This window comes from Lacerta agilis, chromosome 17, assembly GCF_009819535.1.
Source record: "Lacerta agilis isolate rLacAgi1 chromosome 17, rLacAgi1.pri, whole genome shotgun sequence".
In the NCBI taxonomy this organism is placed as follows: Eukaryota; Metazoa; Chordata; class Lepidosauria; order Squamata; family Lacertidae; genus Lacerta; species Lacerta agilis.
In genome coordinates this window covers 2,435,197-2,451,495 of record NC_046328.1, presented here as the reverse complement: position 1 = coordinate 2,451,495, position 16,299 = coordinate 2,435,197, and the positions used below count along the sequence as shown (strand labels likewise).

General features: G+C 46.7%; 1 protein-coding gene across 1 annotated transcript in view; it reads right to left on the bottom strand.

Annotated features, from left to right (window-relative positions):
* NCOR2 (nuclear receptor corepressor 2) overlaps positions 1–16,299 on the bottom strand; it is a 355,588-nt gene that overhangs the window by 260,021 nt on the left and 79,268 nt on the right. The window contains 1 exon segment of the mRNA XM_033174224.1: positions 4,763–5,009. Coding sequence (XP_033030115.1) covers positions 4,763–4,867 — 105 coding nt within the window. The 5' untranslated portion in view covers positions 4,868–5,009.

Sequence of the window (16,299 nt, the reverse complement as noted above, 5' to 3'; positions counted from 1 at the left end):
AATCAAATATGTTGTTTCAGATAAGGGTCAGCAGTGTAAACCAGGTTGAATTACTCATTTGGCTCTTATCTGCATGGATGCAACAACAACAGGCTTGAGAGACAACAGCATCTTCATTGTTCCAGTGACCTTGTCCTTGTCATCAATCTGCAAAGCTGCTGGTTGCTGGGAGGGGGGGGGTGTTAATCTCTTTCAGGTAGCGGCTAAATCAAGACACAGCTCCTGCTTATGGGGCATGCTGATTTCCAAGGTTACTGCCACTACAAAGAACAAATGTGAACAGTACTTGGAGTGGGGGGGGGGGGTTGTAGGGGGTCCTTCACTAAAATCCACAAACCTAGAGTCCATGCCCCACCTCTTCCTATAGTCTAACCCAACAGCTTGGAGGGTCATAAATAATAAACAAACAACAGTAGATTGGAAAGAGTTTCTGGCTCCCAACTGTTTATAACACCACCAACAAGAAAATGTTGCTGGTGTTACCCCCTTCCCTTACAGAGGCATCCAGTGACCTGAATTTTTCCCACCCGCAACCTCGGGGTCCTCATCCTCTGATCCTGCCATGCTCACCCTGGTGCCACAGGGCCTATGGCACTTGGCTCAAGAGTGGTGAGAGTGGCCACCTTTTCCTCCCTTGTGTGCAGAAACTAGGTAAAAATAAAATAAACATTCCTTCGTCTGACCACTTTTGCCTCTGGCCCCACCCACCACTGACATGCGGCCCCCAGAAAGCTGCCCAGAAGGGAAGGTGGCCCTTGGGATGAAAGAGGTTCCCTAACCCTGGTACAGAAGTTTCCTAAGGACTGGCACCTCAGCAGACCCTCAATGCCATGCCTCCCAGCATCTTTTCCTCTGCCCTAAGAAATCACACACTCAGAAAACGGATGAGATGTCAAGATTGGCATGAAGTGATAAGTTTGCATGTAAGGAACAGCCCCATGATTCAGCAGGTGATAGAAGAGAAGAGAAGAGAAGAGAAGAAAAGAGAAGAGAAGGCTGAACTAGAAAAGGGCAGAGGAAAATGTTTTCCAGTTCAACCACATTTTTGCTCTTCGCCCAACAAACTCTCTTTTCGGTGGTGTTGTTGTTTTAGCCCAACTGTGAGCTCAAAAATGAACACAAATTACTATGTTTGCTGGGAGCGGGCAAAATAATGGTGCCAAGTCAATATCAAAAAGTGTTTAGAAACATTCGCTAGAGTCGTGGCTGGGGTCAGAACTATGTCACACATTCAGAGAAGAGAAGGAGATGCGGCCCAAGGTGGCATTGAGCATAGAATTCAGACTTTATAAAAACAAAAACAAGTAAAAATATATGTTTCTAGACCTCGTGATGGAGAAGACATGTTTGAAAGGGCAATAAAACCTCTCAAGCAACAAGGGGAGGATCTTCCCAACTTGTGTGCTTTATGTAAATCACAGGATCCAGCTTCTCCTTTTTTTATGAATTTCTGATCTGCTACTGCAAAATTGTGATAGATGTGCTATTTAAAAACACAACACACCTGCAGACCTGAGTTTAATCTGCAGCAACCATCTTTGCCAATCCAAAAGCTACTGCCAGAAGGTTGGAGTGAGCCTCTTATCCAGCCACCTCCTAGCAGGCACAGTCATTCTGGACTGGTTCTCCCTTGTTCAGATGGAAGCTAAAGGCTGATCTGCGCTGGCTGAGGAAGGATTACTTTGAAGACATTAAGTTAATCTGCAGATTGGATTTTCTTGGAGAAAACAAAATGGTGTTGATCCAGGTAAAGCAAATCACAACCAGTGGAACAAGTTTGGTTGCAAACAGTTTAAGCTTGCTGGTTTTATTTTTATTTTTTTATAAGAATTTATTGACCTTTTTCTTATAACAACATATACCCACACCCACACCTACAATTAAACAAATACAAAACAAATACATTGATAAAACAAATACAAACAGTGTCAAGTTTTCTTGTTGCATCTTTTCTTTAAAAAGAAAATTTCTATTTCCATATCTTGACCATTGACTTCCCCTGCCCTTTCTCCTTCGAGTTCATATCCTTAATCTATTTTATAACCATTTCTCCTGAAATTCAAATTCAATTATATAGTTACACCCAATTATATATTCAACATTTAACTAACAATGCATCATCGTAATAATATCTCATCATAATTCTTCTTCCATTGAAATCTTCACCAATCATTTATATCATATCTATCTCTTCTATCCTTTAAACTGCTGCTAATAACATAATAACTCAAAATATCTCCTTTCATATTCAAACAAAAAATAAAACAGAAAGATTGTTGACAGTATTCACCCTCCGATTTCAAAGTTCCATGACAGGCTACTTCAAATTTTACTTAGTGTTTCACCCCACACCCCCTCTGTCCATTACTCTTCTCCTGGTGGCATCAACACTGAATTTCCCTGTGTCTTCCCTCTCCAAGCGTCCACAGATCCAGGCACAGTCCAAAACTCTCCTTGCCACGAGCTCCAGGATGTCCATCTCGTCGTCTCTCAGCTTCTCCGGTTCTTTGTAGCATTCCTTTTCTTCTTGTAAAAACCATAATTCTCTGTCCCTGGCCCCCGAGCTCACACCTCGGGGACTGGATATAACAAATCTTACCGTCGCCTTGGGACTGCCACCCCCAAAAGGCGAGTTTCTTCTCCGAAGTAGCTCACTCATTTCTCTCCATCTTCCCAGACATCCTCTCAGCTCTTTGGCAAGACTTTCTTCCAAAGTGTTAAAAGTTTTAATAGCCTCCTCTGTGGGCAATTGGTTCTCTTTCAGACCCCCACACAAGACTTTGACTTTCCTGTACAGCAGTTCCACCTTCAAAGCAGTGAGCCTCTGTTCGTCCGTTAGTCCAGAGTTCAGTACCAGTTCAAGGACGAAGCCCAGCATACTGGTAGAGGGGGAGGAAGTGGGTATCAAATTTCTACTCCTGCCTCTCTGTTCATCGCCATTTTCCTAAACTGGAGCGCAGATACCGCAACTTTAAATGGAGATATTTTCCGCTAATTTACTTCCCAAGAAAAAAGTTTGCCAGTCTCATGTATCAATTTTAAGCACATTGTAGCAATCCTGTAGCAGCAGTTGCTCAAATTGGTTAGCTTTTTTAACTCGAAGGGAAGAAGGCAGGCTGCCTTTCTCCTTCCCCCCGGATCGTTCCAAAAACTCGATTTCTGGTCAAATTAGTTACTCACGACCACCGGGTTCCTTTGGCTCCATTCTTCAAAGGTAGAACTAAGACGCTCACCGCGGGCTTTGTCGCCGCATTTGCATCCCGGTTGGGGCATATCCCCGTAAGCCCGGCTCCGTTGTCCCTTCACCCCCACTCCCCCTTTACAGGGGGGGCAAGGGAAGGGTTCGGAGCCTCCGTGGGCGCAGCCGGGGAGCCCAGGGTGCGGGACGCTCTTCCCGCACCCCAACCGGAGCCCCGCTTTGCGGTTGCGCGGCTCCTAACCCCCGGGATGGATCGGGCGCCTCGCAGCCGAAGCAGCCCCGACCACCCGCTATGGCGTCGCCAGCCGGAAGTAAGCTTGCTGGTTTTAATAGGAGTTCAGGGTTGGCCAGAAAAAATACTCTCTGGTGTCCCCACTTCTCTGACCGCAGGTAATAAAGGGGCATTTCAGCTATTTTTGGAGAGGTCAGGAAAGGAAGGGTTGAAAACAGAAGACGCTAGCAGCATCAGTGGCAGGTGCATTCTTCCAGGGAGCTGGTGCCTACTGTTTTTATTTCCCATAAATCCAGCGGGAATGACTATATATCAGGGGAGAGTGGTGGGTAGAGTCAGAAGCAAAAGTGGGTGCAACTACAAAAGAAAAGTTTACATTTGTACGGTAGGCTAGTTCCTACAAGCTGACACCTCTCTCAATCCTCTAGGCAGAAAAGCACAAATTCAGACATTATTAGCATTCAAGGGCTACTTTCCAGCCAGGATGTGATGCATATAGGATGCAAGGCAGGATCAGTAAAGGATAAGCCCTAGCGAGTGTTTCAGGAGCCAGATGGAGAGGCCAGCAGGGCTCCAGCGCCTGAGGTTCTCCATCCCCGATCTATAAGATGATGCAGTGTCATTCCCACATGATTACTGGAATATAAAAATGGTGGACAGCTGCAGGACAACTTTCACACGCAGTCACATGTTGAGTCGAAAGTCCACACCTGAGCACTGTCATCTCAGCCTTTGTGAAAAGCCAGTTAAACTGGATTTTCTTCCCAAGAAAGTCACTGGGTCCCACTTTACAAGCTCAGCTGACACCACAAGTTGGCATGCCTGGGTATGGACTGAAGGGCTCACACTCAACAAGTAGGCCCACTGACAGCAGCCCCCTGGACCTACCGTAGATATACACACTTAGGAAGGGAGCAGCATGGAGGGTGTCATGCCCAAGAAATGGGCCGTGGCTCTGTGGTAGAGCACCTGCTTTGCATGTAGAAGGTCCCAAGTTCAATCCCCAGCATCTCCAGGTATCATTATTATGATTTATTCAACTTACCGTATATACCACCCTTTATCCAAAGATCCCAGGACAGTGTACAACATTAAGAACATAATTTACGCAGCACAATAATAAAAAAACACAGCAGAGCTGGGAAAGATTCCTGTCTGGTATACGATAGTCTCGCTGCCAGTCAGTTACATGAGTTACTGAGTTACATGGAGCAATGGTCTGACGCACTATAAAGGCAACCTCCTGAGAGCCTTCCGAAACCTGGAGCCAGCACTGTCAGACACACCCAGGCTCCAAACCCGCTCACCACCATAAAGTTGAAGAGACTCACCACATGCTGTTGACTTATTGCTACCGGGTAGGACATGGCATGAGAAGGATAACGGGGCTCACTCCCTCGCCACGTCTGCGCCACAGGTTGGGTAGATCCAGACATTGTGGAAGAAGCCCAGAAGGGCCTCACTTTTTCTTGTGTAGATATATATATAGAGAGAGATCCCCAGAATCTGTGATGCGAAGCACTAAAGAATCCCAGATTTCCTCCTCATTACGCACATGTTGGACGACTCATGCTGTGCCTGCAAGGTAAACAAGAGGAGAAGAGAGAGAAAGTGTTAGAGCACAGTCAAAACCACTTTGGGAAGAGGCCACAGTGCATGTTTTGCATGCATAAGGTCCAGGCAGAGCCGTCTCATCCATAGAAGCCGGTGGCGCGGTGCGCCAGGGCGCTGGGCGCCCCAGGGGCGCCCCCGCGAGCCCGCCGGCATACCGGGCTCCTCCTCCCCAACCCGCCCCCGCCCCCACGGGCAGGCGGGCACTCGCGCGCCGGCGGGCGGGCTGTAAGCCGCCCGCCCTCGCCTCCCAGAGCCCCAGCTGGAGCGCTGGAGCGGCGCGGGGCTTTGCGCGACCTTCCAGCACTCCAGCTGGGGCTCTGGGAGGCGAGGGCGGCCGGCTCGCGCTCCCGCGCGCAGCCGGCCGCCCGCCCAATGCAGCGCGAGCTGCCCAGCAGCGCCGCGCCGTCCAGCTGCGCGCGGAGCGCGAGCCGGCCGCCCTCGCCTCCCATCCCGGAAGCGCTGGAAGGGCGCGCAGAGCCCCGCGCCGCTCCAGCGCCACGCCCCTCACCCCCCGCTCGCCCACCCCCCTCCCAAGGGGCGGCAAGCGCGGGAGGGAGGCGGCGGAGAGGCGGCATGGCGGGGGCGCCGGAGGGATAGCCGCGCCAGGGCGGCAGATCCCCTTAAGACGGCTCTGGGTCCAGGTTTCAATTCCCAGAATCTGCAGGCAGAGTTCAGAAAGACTCCTGCCTGAAACGCTAAAAAGCTGTGGCCAAACCATGCAAACACTGATCTAAAGGGTATAGTTTCCTAGTTTCAATTGACCCAAACAAACCTGTGAAGAATTCAAGCCAAAGAAAAGGCTGTATCCAGCTAAGTTCTATCAGAGCAGACCCATTATGAACATGAACCGTGAGGTCCCTCCACTTCAACGGGTCTACTCCAAGAAGAACTGAGTTGGAGACACCCTCAGTTTCTAGCTTTTCTTATCACTCTGTAGTCACTCTGCCGCTTGCCAACTTCTGTTATCCTAACCAGGTATATATTATTAAACTTTACTACAATTTTAAACAAACGGGCAATGAATTCTTTACTCATAGAACACCCTTGCCAGATAAGCCCACCCTGAAGAAAGGCTTGAAGGCAGCAAGCTCTCTCTCCCCAGCTACTGCCCCCCCCCAGCCAACAGGAAGTTCAGCTGCCATCTTGATTAGAAGCCAATGGCAGACTGATTCTCCACCAGAAATTTGTATGATCCTCTTTTAAACCCAGACACCGCAGGGCAGTAATTGATTATATGGTTGGAGGGGTCCCCCTTTTGCCTGACCTGGAAAAAATGCCAAATCCACTTCCCTGGATGAGAGAAGGCAAAAACGCTTCTCCCACCCATTTTTCCACACTGTGCACCGTTGCATCAATCTGTATCACCCATGCACCCAAATTTAGGATGCAATCTTTTGCACACTCATCTCACAGAGAAGTGCTGACACTCAAGTGGGTATCTACAGCAGTCTCTGCCGGCCTGATGCCATGCAGATGTTTGGGACGCGGCTGTGCTGGTTGGGACTGATGAGAGTTGTAGCCCAAATCATATGGACAGTACCAGGTTGGCAAAGGGTTGCACTGTCAGTCATCTCTCTTTTTTTATTTAAAAAAGTTAAGAGAAAATAACTAATTCTTTTATCCTTTCCACATAGGGGATGCCTTCCCAGTCCCTGATTTTGGTTGCCCTCTTGCAGTCCATTGTTACTGAACAGATAAAGACACAGGAATGTGAAACGTCCAAACTCTGCTTTTGCTTCCCTGCACCAAAGTGGAGACCACCCTGATATATGCACAAATAAAGCAGAGTTTTACAACCTGCTGGCTTTTTATGGACACTTACAAGCTATTTTGCCTGGAGATGGTTGGGCGCTTTGCTTTGTCAGGTTTTCTATTAAAAGTAACGAATGTCTCCATGCGCGCCCTTGACTGCCAGCTGTTTAAAGAGGCATTAAGCTTGGTTCCTGGCATTAACTCTTAATTATACAAAGCATAAATTGCCCACCGCTGCCTGCAGGGCAGATGGGAAAGCTGCTGCCCATCTTCTCGGAAGCACACAACTTGAGCCCACTTTTCAAGCAAACAGCCTTGTTCAAGAGCACAATTTTATTTAAGGTTTTTTGCTTTCCTTTTTGCAAACCTTGCAGCAGAACCAAGGGGCAGACCTCCCCACCACAAACAAGGCTGCTTCCTTTTTACTTTCTCCTGATCTCTGTTGAAGATGAGAAAAACAACAAGCCAAACAGACATCGATTTCAACTGAAAGTGGAATGTGTGCACACACAGAAGCATTAAGAAAGAGGAAGAATGCTCTTCCCCCCCCCCAACCCCAATCAGTCTGTGCTGATAAAGCATCCCCTATTGACCACAAAAACGGACACCAGAGGGGCTGCAGTTCCATTCCTGCTAACATGCATGTCGGTTGAGGGATAAAACAACTGCCAAATCAACAGAGGCTACACACATTGGCTGGATTACTGCAACATGCTGTATGTGGGGCTGCTCTTGATGCTGGTCTTGGGGGTGCAAACACTGCAGAATGTGGTGCCTAAGTAGCTTGTGGAGACCCAACTACTGACAGCACAGGATGTCTTGCCTGTGGGATTTGCACTAGCTGCCAATCTGCCACTGGGCCATACTCAAGCGTGGGTACTAACAGAAAAGGCCCTATACACCTCAGGACCAGGTTACCTGACAGACCGCAATATCCCTCATATACCTTATAAGTCACTGCAGTCTGTGAAGAACTTTTCTTTCAATTTGCAAAGATATCAGAATCCCTCTCGACAATAATTCAGAGCACAGCTTTTAGTGTGGACACTGGCCATTCTGTGGCACACCATTCCTGCTCTTTCCAGAAATGACCAAGGTTGTTTTTGTTTCAACAAGCTTTCCTAGAGGGATGAACAGGTTTCTGCCACAAGTGTCCACTTCACATTGTTTTTAAATTAATCTGGTGTTCTTTCTGTGTTGTCTTTTAACCATTTTAATCTTTTTTCAATGCATTTTGCAAATTACCTAGAGATATGTATGTGGAAAGTGGTTCATCATCATCATCATCATCATCACTACTACTACTACTAACCAGGCAAAGTATTGCCCATATGAACCCAATCCTGGAGGCAGAATTGCCATTACCAAAGTTTCCATCCCAGAGACATGAATCCACTGAAATGTAAAGCCTGGAAAAAACTCACCTGCATGTTGGGGATGAGGGGATGGTGATTTGTGGTGGCAAGGGAGAAACCTGCCCTTAACTTGGCATTACTGAAACTCTTGGCCTTAAAGCGGAGGCTGGGACTGTGAGATACAGAGGATGCCTTGCTTTCAAGCTTCAGAGCAGAAAGTTATCATGGTGGTGCAGAATAAGGGCCTCTGCAACTGGCCAGGACGGATATAAATGAAGCAGCCTGGTTTTCTATACCTTTGACTGCTCAAGAATTACAAGATTCCCCACAAGTCCAAATTCTGTATTCAGAATCTCAACAGACTAGTAGCTGAACATTACTTCCATGCTGGTGGTGGGATGGCATCCTTCACTGACCAGAGGGCAGCAGGCTAGCTTAGGAGGTACACAGCAGGGCAGTTGGGGGGGACTCGAGGGGAAGTGTGGCAGGCTGCCATCCTGGGCTGCAGACAATATTGGCCCTACTCAGAGTAGACCCCACTGAAATTAATGGACATGGCTGAGGCCCAGTAATCTAGTGGGTCTACTTTGAGTAGGACTACTATGGGCTACAACCCCCCTGCCCCCAGCACCTGCCACTTGAGACAGCTCCCTCATTCTGCCCAACGGTAGGACAGTTCTGCCTCCAGAGTTACCTACACTCCAAACAAATTTAGAAGTACAGGTCCAACTATTTCTCTTTCTCATAAAGCACCATGCAAACGGGGAAAGGGAGGGGGAGGGACCAGCAAAAGAAGGCCCCTTAATCCTTCATAAAATCACACTGCATGAGAAAGTAAGTAATGGCAGACAAGCTGGATTTAGGGAAGGATGTCCGTCATCGCAACTATTTCCCTGGAACACAACTGGTATGGCTGAACAGAGCTTTCTTCAGATGGAGGTCAAGGCCAGCTTAAAAAAACAAAACACACAAACATAACTGCAATGTAAACCAGTGTCCACATATGAGAAACACAGGAGAGAAAATAAACTGTAAGCACATGATGAGTTTGCCATAGAGGGAAGAGAAGTATCCATGCTTACCAGCTGATCTGCATTCTTCACATATATTTAAACAACACAATATCCACCTTCACTTCACCAACAGCTTGTAATAATCCTCCATTTGCAGGTCCCTTGTGCTTGCATATTAGGATAAACGATGCTTTTCTAATTTCCCTTCAATTTTAAGCACCTGTGGGGGGTATTCTCTCACTGAAATGTGATGCTCATTTGATTCCCCCCACATCACCTTCCTTACACACAGAAATTGTATTTCTGGCAGAAACTATCTCTGATGTCTTTGGAATGTCACGGAAGCCGCCTGCTAGAAATTCCTTTGTTGAACATAATTGCTTGGATCACAAAACAATATTTTTAATGATTGAACATCCTGAATAAAAAGCTGCAAAATACGTGCCTTGATTGCTTTCAACTCTGCTGCATCGCTACACAGCTTTTGTTGTGTTCCTCCATTTCGAAGAACATCAACCAAACCAAAGAAAAAGCCCCCACATGTTTTAAATTCAGGACATTCTTCCTCCCAAAATCACCACCCCTTTTCCATTTTGTTTTGCACCCACTGGAATGGTTTGGGAAAGCAAATGCTAATTTCCATAATGGGTCCAGGGCATTCTTGCAAAAACCTCCAAAAACTTTTTGAAATAGCCCACAGCCGTAAGCCGGCGTGATCATTTTTCTGAAGCTTCCCTAGCTAATTGCCTAGACCAGTTTTAAAAATTATCCCTGACCACTGGTCCTGCTAGCTAGGGCTGATAGGAGTTGTAGTCCAACAACAGCTGAAGACCCAAGTTTGAGAAACATTGACCTAGAGGCAAATCCTAAATGCTGCAGATGAACAGCATTCCTTGCTTTTGGGAGTATTGCCTAGGAATACAATATGGCAAAGTTTTTTTTTAATCCAACGCTTTCTTGGAAGACGGAGCAAACTTGGAGGTAGGACCCCAACCAATAGGTTCCCGTTACAAGAAAGGAGATTCCAACTAAACACCCAGAAAAATTCTATACAAATACTGGTTTCAATATGTTTCTCTATGACTCTTGCTGCTGGTCCTTGGACAAAAAACAAAAATTCTCACAATAATCATCACAAAAGTGCTAAAAGGCAAGTCTGTGGTGTTATCTGCTACATAAATGAGTGTGCGCTGCTTTCTTTTTGCAATGGAAAGGCAGGAGAGGAATGCTTACAATAAAATATGCAAACCAACATCACCACCATAACCCCTTTTACCCATCTCTATCCCCCTTTGCACAAATGCCTCAAGTTAACTAACAAAATCCATTTCAAGTCAAACACAGCAGGGAAGGAGTCAAATAGGAGCGATCTCTGCATTCACCTGCAACTATGGTTTATTGTAACATGCAAACTGGGCCAATATACACCCGCAACACACATTTTTCAATCATTTCTACTTCCTGTTTCCAGTGTTCAAAACTCCCATTGTTCTAGGTGCATTTTGTGACAGGGAATTTCATTAGCACAAGTAATAATAATTTATTATTTATACCCCAGCCACTCTGGGCGGCTCCCAATCAAGTGTTAAAAACAATACAGCGTTAAATATTAAAAACTTCCCTAAACAGGGCTGCCTTCAGATGTCTTTTAAAAATAGGATAGCTGCTTATTTCCTTGACATCTGATGGGAGGGCGTTCCACAGGGCGGGCGCCACTACCAAGAAGGCCCTCTGCTTGGTTCCCTGTAACCTCACTTCTTCAAATGAGGGAACCGCCAGAAGGACCTTGCCCCTGGATCTCAGTGTCTGGGCTGAACGATGGGGGTGGAGAAGCTCCTTCAGGTATACAGGACCGAGGCCGTTTAGGGCTTTAAAGGTCAGCACCAACACTTTGAATTGTGCTCGGAAACGTACTGGGAGCCAATGCAGATCTCTCAGGACCGGTGTTATGTGGTCCCGGCGGCCACTCCCAGTCACCAGTCTAGCTGCCGCATGCAGGATTAGTTGTAGTTTCCGGGTCACCTTCAAAGGTAGCCCCACGTAGAGTGCATTGCAGTAGTCCAAGTGGGAGATAACTAGAGCATGCACCACTCTGGTGAGACAGTCCACGGGCAGTAGTAGTTTCTGAGCTCTGGGAGCAGTACAGCGCCAAAGATTTCAGATTAAAACTGCAAAGTGGAAGGAAAGGAGGACCTTTTCGGCATCCCCACTTCCAGCTACTCTCTGAAGACTGGAGAAAAGGCCATCTTAAGAATAGTAGCGGGGTGAGCAGGGGAAGGACTAGACCATGTGGAAAATGAACATAATATTATAGCTGCAGTTCATTCATTTTCAGCTTTGTATTCTTGCCATAAAAAGTGCGCCTAGACATTCTGCTGTTGCAGCCATAACCTAGGTTTAAGTTGCCATTTAACTCCTAGCTTTCCTATCTCAGTTTCTAACACTGCCTTCCCTGCCACCTCACCATCCCACACTCCACCCCCAAGTCTGTCTGCCTGCCACAAAAATGTGCATGGCTCTGGGCAAGGTCTGCTTTCCCCCTTTTCAATGCCTTCACCACTTAACTGTCAGCCCTTGTCCAAGAGAAGCATCTTTATTAGTTCCTATTATTAGAGGAGCCCTCATCTTCACACAGAGAGAAAGACACTTTCCCAACATGACTCACAGCAGCCCTCAATTACTGACGATGATGCAAGCAAAATAAGAGGGGAGAGAGAGAGAAGACATCTTGATTCTGAGAGCTGTTATTGAATCTGGGAGGCTTGAGAGTCAAAACAGGGAGGGGAGATGCTCAGCCTGCTTCCATTTAAAATCAACATGCAAAACACAGGGTCATATAGATGACTGAACACAAAAGCTCATACCAAGAACAAACTGAGTTGGTCTCTAAGGTGCTACTGGAAGGAATTTTTTATTTTATTTTTTTGTTTTTACTGAGTAAATTTTAGGTTAAAGTCACTTCTCATTTAAAAAGGAAAGGTCAACCAAGCAGCAAACAGGACATTAAAATCCAAAACCTGATACACTGATTTTAAAAATATTTGTGTGTGTATTTATTTATTGCCCAAAGACATTTTGTTGCCAACTTTTAATCTTCCATATACCTTGAAATTGCTTTTTTGGGTTAGAGGAAAAAGGGCAGGAGAGCATGCAAGACAGACATAGTCAGTAATTTTTTTAAAAGTGGGTTTCTTACTTGCTCTTACAATATACAAGTACAGTGGTAAAATCAGTTAAAACAATGTGCAATCAGAGGGAGTGGGTGGGCCCTGTAAAAACATGGACATGGAAGAACCATTCTCTTCTTCACAGAGTACTTTACCTTACAGTACTTTGATTCAGGTCTGGTGAAGGATCACTACACCCATAAGTCCCGGGCAGGAGTAGTACTCAAGAGGACATGCTGGTACAATTAGCTAGTGACTGGGTCCATTGTCCATCTAAAAGACATGGAATCCAAACTGCTCTGGAAGTATGCCACATGGCAGGTCCAGTGGCCAAGGGTGGTGGGAGCTGGGGTCCCACAACATCTGGAAGGTACCAGTTTGGGAAAGGCTGAAACCAGACCAACAAACTGGACATAATAAACAAAAACCCTTCCTCCCAAAGTCTGTGTTCCTGGCTACCACTGTCACCCCTATTTCTTAGCCACCAGGCACTGTCCCCCACCAAATAAATAAATTTGCACCTTCAATCCCAAACACTGCTGGTTGTGTGCAACTGTGGCTCTGCTTAGAGCATCAGAACTGGAGACTTTAGGAGCCACCAGCTTGCAGAAAGCAGAAGCAGCAGATAGGTCATCTCTTTTGTGTCATGAGCTTTCTTTTTCCCTCCCAAACTGACGCAGCTATTCATCTCTCCTCTGGCTGCATCAGCAGCTACTCTGCAAGGCAGCAAAAGCAGCGCCTAAGAGCAATGGCAGAGTTGATGGGGGAGAGATTGCAGAAGGCAGGTGTACAAAATTTGAGATTAGGTGACAAAATATTTAAGCTAAGAGGGCTTGGCCCCTGCACAAATTTATGGGTTTACTAGAAATTGTTTGCATTCCAGACACATAATAGGTCAAGTGGGTGGGGGCACATTATGGAGATATCCAGCAGCAAATCACAAGTGGTCTTAATTCTATTTGAGATGCAACTAGGGAGGGAGAAGGTGGCTCACCCAATCATGCTTATGCAGCCCAAGGGCTAAATGTAGCCCTCTATCTGGTCAGTTTAGGATTCTTCCAGGCCACACCTCCTTTCTCTTTTTCCAGGCCACGCCCATCACTTACAACTGCTTGAGTGTTTTAGTCTGGCTGAAATGCATCCTTGAATTGACAATGGTTCTAGGTGACGACAAGGCTTCACTTTTCTGTTCAACCTCTCCCATCCATGGATGAAGAAAGCCAGCCTCAGGCTCTCCACTATGCAGGAGGGTGCAGAACCCTTGCCCCCCCCCCACTCCAAATCAGCTGGTCAAGGTGGAAAGGAGATTTTGCATCCTCTAACCCAGATTCCCACAATTCAGCCTCCTCTGTTTCTTCCTTTTCCTCTGTCTGAGCCTGCCAATCCAAGCTTGATCCCGACAGTGTTGTGGTGCTCATCACACCCAGAAACACACCAGTGTAGCAACCCCCACTGGCGCCTGAGATGGGGGGGGGGGGACGACAACACGCATGTGCCCCCCTCCATGGGGCAGGGCATCCAAGTGGGCGGGGTACGCCACCTGAGCAAATGCATCCCTCCTGAAAGGGAAGCGGCTGGTGTGCGCCAGACCAGCGCTGTCGGAAAAACATCAAGGGGTGCACAGCTGGGAGGGTGCCCGGGACTCAGGAAGGAAACCTCAGGCCAGCGCACACCAGCCGCGCCCCTCCCGGGTGTCCCTTCCCGGTGCCCTCCTGGCAGCGCAAGCCAACCTGCTTTTTTCAGCAGTGCTGGGCCCACTGGAGGGCAGCCACGGCCAGGAGGCAGGCTGGAGCGCCCTGCAGACCCTGTGCCACCTGCATCCTGCATCGCACCCCACACTATGTTTTCAGGCAGCACTGGGCCCACCCACAGCAGGGAGCCCTGCAGCCCATGGCACCCACCCTCCTACTGTAGAAACACCTGAGTTTTGTATGGATGGGAATGGGATGCAGCCTGTTGTACAATGGAAAGATTCACATCCGTGCTCGGCCCACTGTGCCCCTAGCCATGCACACTGCTGGCATGCGGTCCCCAGGTGGTTTCCCATGAGGGAATACTACTCTTGGCTGAAAAAGCTTCCCCATTTCTGATCTAACCCATTGTGTTGGACAGATATGGGTTTTATTCAGACACATAATTTAGCTATGGGCAGTTAGCTCCTGCACTCCACGATCTGGACTGGAGTATCAAGAACAATCTCTATACTCCCTCCTCCATTCATGTCAGTGGCTTAAGGAATAACATCCTGGTTTGAACTAATCATTGAGACATGAGATATTTGTTCTGATTGTTGTTTAAAAGAATTTGTAAAATTTGAAAATTTAATATAAAGGTTATGCAAAAATAAACAACAAACCATAGTTCACATTTCCCTCATAGGTGACAAACAGGGTTGGCCAAAGCTGTAATTTGCCTTCAAACCAGGGGCTGACCCTGGTTTCTGATCCTGATTTATGGACCAACTATGGTTTGATTGAACCAGGAAATAAGTTATTAAGCCCTGTGAGTGCAAGGAGAGTACAGGCAACTCCCAATTTATGTGGGAGTTATGTTCCACACCTCTGTGTGTGTAACCAAAATCGCATATATTGACAACATCCTGGAGAGTCCTCCTGGCTCACAAGGAGACCCTCTCCAGAGCCCGAAGAGGATGTCCTCTTCAGGCTCTGGGGAAGGGCCTCCTCGCAATCCAGAAGGTCACTCTGGGGTTCTATCCACTTCTGAGATCCACTTCTGTGTTCCTGGCACCGTGTATGTGCGAGGTCATGTGCAAATAGAGCGCGTGTAAATGGGGGGGGTTGCCTGTAGAAAGTAGCATGTAAGTGTGCTTTGTTTTATTTTCAGTTCTATATTACCATTTTGGGTGTTCCTCACCTTGGGGCCGTCGAGTGAAGTGTGCACTATAAATATTTGAAGTAAGTAATAATCTGAATCCAACAAAGGGTTGGAGTAACATCAGATGCCATGCAATCAAAGTTCCTAGTGCAAGGTAGAGTCGTGCCCTTTCAACTTCCCTACAATATGCCAATCTATAAGAACAGCCAATATAGCAGTAAGCTAGACAGAAAGATTTAAACCTCTCCATCCAGCCAAGTACCATGATATTACCTGCTGCAGATTTCGATTCTGCCAAAGTCAGTGTGGCCAAAGAAACCGCTTAGGGGCTGGACTCAGTCCACAGACCATCAGTTTACCACCCCTGTTGCAGGCCGACAAATAGTCTGCACAAGCAGTAACTTTTGCAAACGTATTTGCAAGGCTGCTTAAATCCCAAGCATGAATATCTGACAGTCAGCAGTGCATAGGAATCTGCCGTATGTTTCCTTTCTCACCAGGAGATGCTCCAACAAGGAGAGTTAAAGTCCAATTTTGACATTTGTGTCATTTTAAGTAAAGCACAAGATTGAAGTAAATTGGATTAAGTGCAAATCTTCCTCAGATGTTTGCGGTTCGGACTGATTTATAGATAGATGTCATTTCCACGTCACTCTGGGTTATTTAAGAAGCCTCTTGGCTGCTGCTTCAACAGTATTATTACAAATCACATATGGAGATGGATCTGAAGCAAAAGGCAGGGAACAAAATAGCATATTACCCACAGCAGCTCCGAAGGAAGGAGAAGTAGGTGAGAAATGACATTAATAATGATCATAAAATAAAGGTATCTGGAAAATACAAATGGCTCAGAGAAATAAAACAGGGGAAAGCAAAACAATGAAATCTTGTGGCACCTTAAATACTTAACAGATTTATTGTGGCATAAACCTTATATAATTGCATTTTCCCTGGTAACTGCATTTGTAAATAATTGCAAACACAATTACGTGTAATCACATTTTCCCTACAGCAGCAACAGCCAACCTTGTTTTGGCAAATGCATCAAGCTAAAACCCAATGTTTTGTATTTCAAATGTTTACCCTGTCTTCCGCTGGTTTACATGGCAGCTTTCAAAAACTATACGCAGAT